At 49.0% G+C, this 9,996-nt stretch overlaps 1 protein-coding gene across 3 annotated transcripts; it reads right to left on the minus strand.

The window, feature by feature from the left end:
* Nucleotides 1-740: 740 nt before the first annotated feature.
* On the minus strand, nt 741-9,132 carry PSMA4 (proteasome 20S subunit alpha 4). Of its 3 annotated transcripts, none has more exons than XM_006142606.3 (9): nt 9,010-9,132; nt 7,718-7,743; nt 7,163-7,205; nt 6,304-6,466; nt 5,066-5,143; nt 3,963-4,051; nt 3,385-3,515; nt 2,764-2,887; nt 741-1,156 (listed from the first exon to the last, which is right to left on the minus strand). In XM_006142606.3, exons 2-9 carry the CDS (start codon nt 7,718-7,720, stop codon nt 1,002-1,004), a joined length of 786 nt encoding a protein of 261 aa, XP_006142668.1. In that variant the 5' UTR covers nt 7,721-7,743; nt 9,010-9,132; the 3' UTR covers nt 741-1,001. The 3 variants fall into 3 exon arrangements, with proteins under 3 accessions (XP_006142668.1, XP_006142669.1, XP_006142671.1); XM_006142607.3 differs by lacking the exon at nt 9,010-9,132 and adding an exon at nt 8,467-8,791; XM_006142609.3 differs by lacking the exon at nt 9,010-9,132 and adding an exon at nt 8,393-8,411.
* Between the last annotated feature and the right edge of the window lie 864 nt (nt 9,133-9,996).

Here is a 9,996-nt window from a genome sequence, read left to right on the forward strand (position 1 = left end):
CGGGCAGCCTCAGTTCTAGCTGCAGGACCCATTTTGGCATTTCTCGGGCCCAGACTTCTTTTCTTTTCTTTTTTTTTGGAGAGATTTTCACTATAGGGCGTGTGTGCTCGCCAGACACAGACATAGAGACAGAAAGTGAGAAATCCCCCCCCAGGGAGGATGGTCATGCCGCAATCCCTTCTCCTCCATTCTCCTCTCGGGATCTTGGGCATGCATGCACACGTGCCCGGCGTGAGTTTTAAGCCACCGGGTCCGGGACGCAAACCACAGTCGACTACATGGGAGTCCAGTGACATAGCCATTACGCTAACTGCTGGTTCCCCAGGCTTCAATTCTGACTTTGCTCAGCTCACGTATTAATTCTCACCCAATCCAGAGGTGGAGACCAGAGGTGGTTCAGCCAGCCTGAGGTTTGTGCTCATCTTTGCAAAAGGAGTGTGAGCCACGTATACACAACACATGGAGAAGGCAATAATCTGATGAGTCCTCTTCTCCCCCTTTGTTTTAGGGTGAGTGCACTAGCCAGGAGGAGGGAGAGCCAGAGAAATCACCCCCAGCAGGCGGGGAGGGGTTTGCCATCCCATGATCCCTTCTCCACTCTCTTGGGATTTGGGGCTCCCACGCACATGCACCCAACTGGGCACGTGGGATCCTGCTGCCTTATCCTCCGCACCGCCGGCTGGCCCCGATCCCGCTATCTTTTAACAATTACTGCTACAGAAGTTATTTTTCCTTCACCATTTCCATTCTTTCCAAGTTTTATTCCAAAAAAACCAAAAGGGGTCTGTGTGGGGGCGATGAAGAGGTCCATGACGGTTACCGTCATCCTCACAGTGAAGTACTCGGATGGACAGGAAGGACAGGGACCCAGTTCAGCATGTGTGTCCTATTTCTCCACTGCACGCTAGAAAACGGGCAAATCCTGCCCAGTGTGGAGGAGTAGGACGCTTTTACACAGAAATGGCGCCCCAAAGGAGTTAGAAAAGCCCCGACTTTGTCTCCTATTTATCCTTTTCTTTCTGTTCTTTTTCTTTCTTCTCGCGTTCAGCTTTGGCTTCTTCTTCCTCGTGGTTTTTGATCAACTGCTCCACCTCCTTCTGTCTGAGAACTCTGATCACCGTCTTTCCGTTCTCTCGGGTCAGCGTGGCGATCTCCACTGAAAGCAAACACACACATTCGTACCACGACAGATGGACAGGGACTCTGACTTCTCTCCTCGTACATCGGGGAGCCGCAGCCGACCACGCTCCCAGGCTGCATGCTTGACACGGGCCGTGGTTGTGGGAACAAAACCCTTGATTTCCTCTCCCTTTTCACCCAGCCCAACTTTGTTAGCACCTATTCTGACCCTGTTTTGGAGAAAGTACCATCAGCCAAGGGCTCCATCAGCCAAGGGCTCCATCAGCCAGCCACTAGTCGTGCTGAGCAGCAGGAGCCACAGTTTCCTCTTGGAACCGCTAATGGCTCAGCCAGAATTTTTGAAAAGTAATAATGTTTACATTTTTTAAAAATATATTTAAGACTTTTTTATTTTTATTCATTGATTATTACTCCTCAACTTGACCAGAGAGAAACTAAAAATGGGGGGGAGTGAGAAAGCAAGCCGCCAGGTCTGACCTGAAGTGCATCGACCATGTGGGAGTCCAGTGCACATTAACCACCATCCCACCTCTGGCCTCAACACTTATCTGTTGAGATTCTGGGGCCGCTAAGTCCAGAACTTAAACCACAGTCAGACAAAGGGGAGTCCAGCTCCTCAACCACCTCGCCACCTGCCAGCCCCAGTAACATTTACTTTTTAAAAAAATTATTTAATTTTATTTATTCAGTTATTTGAATTTGACCAGAGAGAGAGAGAGAGAGAGAGAGAGAGGGAAAGTGAAAAGCAAGCCACTAGGTCTGGGACTTGAACTATGGTCAGCCCCACTCAGTGCGAGTGTCCACCGCCTTAACCACCACACCACCTGCTGGTCCCAATATTTACTTTTTATGGACTTTTCAAACCTCTCTCAAAATGAAAGCATGACAAGTGTTTTTCACGGCTACGGACAAGAAAAGCTGGCAGATACCTAAAGGGTAAGGAATTTTTTATGTAGAGGAAACTGAGAAGTGTCTCCTTGAAATTAGGTAGATGTGGACAACCCGGGGCAATCTGTAAGTAAATAGCATTCTCTAACAAACAGGAGGAGCTAAGTTAGCCTAAACTAAATCAATACATCCACGGACCCCAATTTGGGAAAGACAGTGCGTAGAAAGATTGATTATATGGTCATACAGCTTAGGTTGAACGAATGTGGATGGAAGGGCTGAGCTGACTCAGAACAGGAGAGGGTACCACGGCTCAGGTCACAAGCCGGATAAACACCGCATTTACGTACGATGCACTATATCCACGTACTCCATCATACCCACACACGAGACAGATTCCACTGGCAAAAAGGCTTGAGAAGATGAACTGCCAACCCATAGGAGCCAGAGACAGGATCGTGCAGCTGAGTCCTGAGAACAGTCAGGCTCCCGTCTGTACCTCGGAACGAAGCACGGGACCGTGCTCACACCTTACCAGTGCTGGCCTCAGCCCGGTCACCCGACCTCACTAAGCCCTAGTGTCTCATTTAGCAAAGAGGCATAAGGCCACCGAACCCGGGGGACTGCTTGCTGCTGCAGTGCACTAGGGTGACGTGTGAAAGGCCTAACGTGGTAGCTGCTCAGTTAATCCCCTTCTCTCCGGCGAACAAACTGGAGGAGAGCACAAGCAATCACCTTTTTCAGCAGACAGTTTGCTCACATCCATGGTCTTATTTAGTACTTTGATAGCTAGTGCCAGTGCTGATTTCAAAGTCATTTCTCCTTCTTTGTAATCTTGTTTCAACATTGACACGGCTGCCTGCAAGACATGAAGAGGAGTCGGCACAGAGGATTTCCTTGAAGCTTCTGCATTTTTTAGGAATATGGAATAGTCTAGAAAAATGCTTGAATTATCAGCTCTACAATCGGTATAAAGCATCTTTTTGGCAGAGTGGGTGGACACAGGGTGGGGTGAGAACAGGCAGTGCTGGTGTTCTACGATGGGAATTTTAAACCCGGGGTCCTCGGTCTCCCAAGGGGATCCATCGTGAAATTCAGTGGGACTGTAAACTAGGTTGTAAAAATAAAAAAATATTCTTTCTTGTCACAACTGAAATTTAACATTTAGTTACAAACGTAGGCAACAAGCCCCAGAGTATGAGCAGTATCTGTGACTTCGTCACCAAAAGAAATCAGATATTTTCATATCACAGTAGGTTGCTGTAGCTACTTTAAGATATTATTTACATCCACCACTTCAAAATGACTACAAAATCGACCTGTCACTCGATCTCACGGCATCGCAAAAATACTCACGGCGCTGTTATTTCCAATGCACGTGGCTTTCCAGCCCCCATAATTGCCGCTAGGGTCACTCTGATAGAGCTGAAAGCCATAGTGCTTGTCCCAGCCGATGTACAGCAAAGAAACACCGAAGGGACGTTTTCCTTTGACAAAGAGAAAGAGAAAAAGCCAAACAGATCAACAATGTGAGTTTGGTATTGCCATGGTGACGTGGGTGCTGGGCACACCGCTAAGCCCTCTTCCGTGAAGTGAAGCATTTCTAAACTGCTTTCCGCTCTGGCCACCACAGATAAGCTCTGGCACACGTTCCATTTTGGTTTCTAGGATTTGGAAGCGGCCAGGAGAGAGAATAAAGACACAGAGGGCCCGTGCTGCATGTCGTGATTCTGAAAAGAGCGGTTTGTTTTCAGGTCTGGAAATGTCTTTGGCCCTTCCATACCCTATTCATAACACGTATGATCATCTACGTGAGAGGAGCAGGTTTGTATGCAGTGGGAATGTATGAAAAGTCGTTTCTTACTGTCTCCACAAGGCTACTGCTCGTAAGATGTTTTCACATTTTAGGAGAAAACTCCCAAGCACGTCAGTACCTCCGAACTGCGTGTAGGCCTGCTTGATATCGCACAGCGCCGTAACCAACTGCTCACAAGGGATGGGCTCCTGGTACTGCAGTAGGTACCTAGGGGAAAGAGGGGGGCACGTCAGCAGTCTCCTGCACCCCAGGGAGAGCCTCTGAAAAGACAGCTAAGCCACGGGGACAATGCAGTAGCCACTTGTGGGCTGGCCCATGGCCTGGTGGTTAATGAAATCAGATACCAAATGACTGGCGGACCCTGTGGTTCAAGTCCTGGACCTGGCAGTTTGAAAAACACACTAGGCACATGGGCATGTGTGCTCAAAATCCAGATGGGATGGAGATGGAGAAGGGATTACGGAGGGACCATGCCCCACTGTGAGGTGTATTCTCCTCTCCCTTCTAATGAGTATGCGTACCCTCTGGCAAAAATACTCTTAAACATTTAAAAAGTCGGGGCTGGCAGGTGGCGTGGTGGTTAAGGGCGTTGGACTCCCACATAGCCGACTGCAGTTTAAGTCCTGGACCTGGCGGCTTGCTTTCTCACTTTCTCTCTCTTTTTCTCTGTCCCTCTGTGGTCAAATTAAAATAAGTAAATAAATTAAGTTAAATAAAACCATTCTTTAAAAAAAAAAAAGAAAAATATTTTACAAGTCACTTGTAATTTGAAGAGGAAGTAAGGAAGGAAACATGCGAGTATCCTAATGCCCTTACAGTGAGTGACCATTTACATATGAGTTTGGTTCAAAAATTGTACCTTTCAAGACCAGCAGTTGGCATAATGGCTATGTTGGTGGACTCCCATGTAGTCCACCACAGTTCAAGTCTCGGACATGGTAGCTTAAATTCACGTTGGGCACGTGTGCATGTGCGCCCAAGATCCCAAGAGAATGGAGGAGAAGGGACTGTGGCATGGCCATCCCCCCAGGAGGGGATTTCTCGCTGTCTGTCGATCTCTGTCTCTCTAGCAAGCACACATGCCCTATAGCAAAAACCTCTCAAAAAAAAAATTGTACCTTTTGATGAACAGGTATGTAATGACTAATCCTTGCAATAGTGAGCACTCCTCAGACACATGTGAACTAATGTCTGTACCCCCAGTTCTGTCGACGACCATACCTTTGAGCAATGAGCCTCAGTTCGTTAGTCAGGACGTTGGCATCGGAGGTGATACCTGCCACGCTGCAAGCCATGTCCCTGTAAGCAGGGAAGATGCTTCTCAATATTAAAAAGCAGCACGTTTTATTAGGAATTCATACTTATTTCACAACTGCTACCCTTCAGAAACAAAGCACCTTACTCTGCATCATTCAACACGAAGGAGAAATGAGTGTACCCTCAGGTTCTTCCATAGATGTCTCCACCATCACCGCCGTGTGAACAGGGCAAGAGAACCAACACTAAGATGCTCAAGTAAACCCAAGATTCAGCAACGGGATGAGAAGGTCTTGCTAGACGTAAAGACAGACCTCCCCATGCTCCCGGGCTGCACTGTCACCTCCCAAGGCCTGGCTGGCTCGATGGGGTGAGGGTGGGGGCCCGAATTACAGGAACCTGTGCCCTAGTAGGGCGGCTGCTACTAGGGGTACATTCTCTTTCACTTCTTTCTCCTGAGGGCAGTCCTGGCTCTCCTACAGCCTAGACGTGCACTGCCATCATGCTCTGCCAAGCCCATCAGCAGCTGAGTGGGCCCACAGTGGCTCTTGTGAAGGATGACATGCCCTCGGACACAGGTATCCAAACGCACTGATAACCAGCATTCATGCTGAAGGGTCTCCCACTAGCACGGCCAGCCCTCTGGTAGGTGCAAGGTTCTGCACATCCATAGGTAACAACCCCCACGGTGCACAGGGCACGGCTAACCTGTGTCCAGACCTCCAGGAGGCCTATTCTCCGGTTGGACTCAATATAACTTAACAAAATTGCGGAGTAGCTACTGTACACAATCCTTGGAGGGCCTGTTAGGCAGACACATTTTGAGATTATTTCATTCCTTTCACTGTATTTCATTAAACGGTCACAGCTACTCTAGGAGGTTCTGAAGCCCAAAGAAGTTACTTTATTGTGCAGAGCCCGAATTTAAACCCAAATCCGAGTGACTACTAAGTCTGTACTTTTCTAATTGCACAATGCTGTTTCTCCACCAGGCACCTGGTCCTGTGCTTAAATGGAACAACACCCGGTACCGGGCCTCAAGGAGGTTTGAAGCAAATTAGTCAAAAGCATATTTTTTACAACTGAAAACAATACACTGTTCAGTTCCACATCACCAGGAAGAACTTTCCCAGGCTATGCAGACCCCACTTGTGTTAAGAGAGTGCAGTGTGTTCACACTCTCCCCCCTAGATCTCACTTACTCGTTGAGTTTATAAATCTTTTCAGAGAAAAAGACTTCATCAAGAAGCTTGTGGATGTTGCGTCTCTCAGCTGCAAGCAAAACCCCGTCGTTTGCTAAAATTCCCAAACAGGTGCCTGCGTGTCCAATGGCTTCCATGGCATATTCGACTTGGTACAAGCGACCTACAAAACACAAGTAGTGAGCCATCAAGACTCCCGCCCGCAGCCACACCAATGGGTACAGGCCAGTCCCCTTGTACTCATCTAAGATGCATGACGTAAGTAACCTGGTGGCTACGATGACTCCAAACTACAAAAAGGATGAACTTAGCAAACACATTCAAAGTCTGTAGATGGGGCCGGCAGGTGGTGTAGTGGTTAAGGACACTGGATGCCCACATGGCTAACCACGGTTCAAGTTCCGGACCTGGTGGCTTTCTCACTTTCCCTCTCTCTCTCACTGTCACCCTTTGGTCAAATTAGAAAATAAATAAAGTAAAATAAATTTTTAAAAAGTTTATAGATGGTCTGCCCTAAATATCTAACACTTTCAACAATTTTCTTTCTTTCTGTTTTTTTTTTTTTTGGAGAGGTTTTTGCTATAGGGCGTGTGTGCTCACCAGAAAGAGAGAGACAGAGAGACAAAAAGCGAGAAATCACCCCCCAGGGGGGATGGTCACGCCGCAATCCCTTCTCCTCCATTCTCCTCTCGGGATCTTGGGAGCACACACAAACCTGCCTGGCGTGAGTTTAAGCTACCAGGTTTGGGACTTGAACCACGGTCAACTACATAGGAGTCCAGCAACATAGCCATTATGCCAACTGCTGGTCCCTCCACAATTTTCTTACTTGAGTCAGATTATATCATTTCTATTTTACCTTCTGGAGAAAATATAGTGGTCCTGGAGTCATATCTTCGAGACTGCAAGGAAAAAAAAAAAAACATAAAAATGATTCTTCACAGAATGTAAGCCAATCCCTGTAAACCCACAAATCATCTCTGAAAACATTTCCAGGCACATGGGACCAGCAGATGGCATGTTGTTAGACTCCCACATGGCTGACTGTGATTCCAGTCCTGGACACGATGGCTTTAAACTCACAGCAGACAGAGTCCAAGATCCCAGGAAGAGAAAAGAGGAGAATGGATTGCGGTGTGGCTATCCTCCCTGGTGGGGGATGCAGGTGGTTCCTCACTTTCCCTCTTACTGTCTCTCTCTCTCTCGGGCAACTACACACTCCCTAAAATAAAAACCTCTTAAAAACAATTTCCAGGTACGCAAAGTTCAGTGTGTGGGAGGACAATGACAAGGAAGAGGGCACCATCCCATCTCTTTATCCCTTCCACTTTGATTTTTTCATCCCAGTCTGTAAGATGAGTACAAGCAAGACTATTTATTAGGCGACAGTTTATTTGCATGCGTTTTAACTCACCATGTCTGCTGAATTTTATATAATTGCTGAAAAAAGAAAATAAGATAATGATTAAAATAAAATTCACAATTTAAAAGCGTTTCCTGCCTTTACATACTCACTCGTTATTAAGTTAACACTTATTGCCTATCCACCAAGTTCCAGGCACCGTGCTAGATGCTGGAACACCAAGATGGGTGTTCCTTGTCCAGAATGGCTTATATTCTGCCGGTCCGGTGACAGAGGCAGGCCCAGATTATAACATGGAAGAGGTGCTGAGAGTGGGTTGGAAAGAAGGTCGGAGATAATCCAAAAAGGATTTTTTGAGACACTGATACAGAAAGTAAAAGTAAGTTAGAGATGGGGGAGGCAGAAATAGGGTTGAGAATCCTCAGGTCAAAGAGGAAGAATAGTGGAAGAAAGAGGGCCAGGAATTCTAGGCGGTGCAGGAGCAAAGGTTACTGAAGCAGGACTGCTCCATGGGCAAGAGACAAATTACTGAAATCTAAAAAAGAGTGTATAGAAGCCAGAGAGCTAAGTGAGCGCGAGAATCACCGAAAACGCTGAATGCCAAGTTTATTTAGAGACTTAGGGTCTCTCCTGACACAGGTGTAGGGGTGGTAATCCTGGGCCTCATTCTCATTTCTGCGAAAGACATCACTGGGGTCTCTGCGTGATTTGGTAGAGAAGCCAAACCTCAGAGTCCAGAGACCACACTCCCAAATACTGGAATACTGGGAAGGCGAGCAGGGATCAGGTCGCGAAGAGACCTTAGTCAGTGGGGCTGCACCGAACGACTGAGCCCGGAGTTCACCCGGACTGTTGGCATTTCAGAGATCGCTCAGGCGGGTGAGAGGCTGACAGCAGGCAGCAAAACAGGTACGAGACGGTGGCAACGGGGAAAAAAAGGCCCTGAGCAGAGAAGCCGGGCGGGCACGGAGACGGGACACGTGCGGGGGTTTCAGGTTCGGAACTCCACGTCGGACGCCGCGCTCGGCACGACTCAGCTACCGGCACTTCGAGCCCCGCGAACTTCAAGCGTCCGGCGGACTCCAGTGGCCCTAACTCCTCGGTGCAGCCCACCTGCCCCCTGCCCGGCCCGGCGTCCCGGCTGGGCGCGGGGAAGCCCGACGGCGGCCGGCAAGGGCCAGTCCCCGCAGCCGGTCCGTCACCGAGGAGGCGGGTGCAGAGTCATCGTGCCGAGGCTCCTCGGCGGCGGCTGCAGGCCGGGGCCGGCTGTCCCCACCCTCGCGACCCCCGCCCACCGGCAGAGCGGTCAGGCTTCCGCAGGCCCCCAGGGGGCAAAGGCTCACCGGAGGGGAGACACTGAAGAGACGTGAGCCACACGGAGCGCTTTACTGCACGGAAGAGAAACCAGCAGAGCGGCCCCAGCATCCGCCGAATATGGCCCCCGCGCGTGCGCAGAGCCTCCCGGGGGCGGGGCGGCCGAGACGCGGAAGTCCTGGGGGCGGGGCGAGAGCCTGTCGCCCACGTGGGCGCGGGAGCGTGGGGGCGTGGCGGCGGAGCCGCCGGGTGCTCTGCAGCGGAGGGAGCGTTGTAGCCTGGGCAGGAGGGCGGGAAGGTCCTAGCGAAGGAGAAGCTGGAATTGCAGTTCGTTTCCTTCGACGCTTCGCGCTCTGCTTTCACTTTCACTTATTCGCCACAGTTCAGCCATCTACCTGTGCCAGTGATGGTGGGGGCCGGCCACTCCTGTCCTGTTCCTCCAGATGGACCCAACCACATCAGATTTACCCTTCATCCTGCCTCTTTTGTTCTTTGAAGGAGTTATTTAATTTTTAATTTACTGTTATTTTTTAATTTGCTACAGGGCACGGAGGCAAAGTGAGAAAGCAAGCCGCCAGGTCTGAGACTCGAACCACAGTCGACTGCATGGGAGTCCAGCACCCTAGCCTAACCATCCTGACATCTGCTCGTACCTCTGTCTCCTTTCTCATTATATGGCTTTCACTGCAGTTGCTGATACCTGCCGTTTTCCATACAGAAAAGTAAATTGTGTTGGAGCTCGCACATTTGGGAAAATTTCACTTTGGTCTCCACCTCTTCCTCCTAAAGGCTGTCCCCATCCAACCTAGTTAAAGCAATACCTTACCATTACCAAACACACACAGCATTTTATATTCTTTGCCTAGAGTGTCATGTTTCTGTGTTTGTTCATTATCCATCTCTCATTTCCACATTTTCTCCTTTTTCCTTATCCAGCTTCAGTCCCTAGGAAAATTATTATTCGTGTTTAACCTTTTTTAAGCTAGGTTGACTGAGTCTGGGTTAATGTGTAGACA

The sequence above is a fragment of the Tupaia chinensis genome, unplaced genomic scaffold (assembly GCF_000334495.1).
Source record: "Tupaia chinensis unplaced genomic scaffold, TupChi_1.0 Scaffold000078_1, whole genome shotgun sequence".
Classification (NCBI taxonomy): Eukaryota; Metazoa; Chordata; class Mammalia; order Scandentia; family Tupaiidae; genus Tupaia; species Tupaia belangeri.

Excerpts from the sequence above, each read along its gene's own strand:
- PSMA4 (XM_006142606.3), bottom strand. Across the intron at positions 2,888-3,384 it reads GCATTGGAAATAACAGCGCC|GCAGCCGTGTCAATGTTGAA; the intron begins GTGAGTATTTTT and ends CATGTCTTGCAG. Across the intron at positions 1,157-2,763 it reads CAAACTGTCTGCTGAAAAAG|TGGAGATCGCCACGCTGACC; the intron begins GTGATTGCTTGT and ends GTTTGCTTTCAG.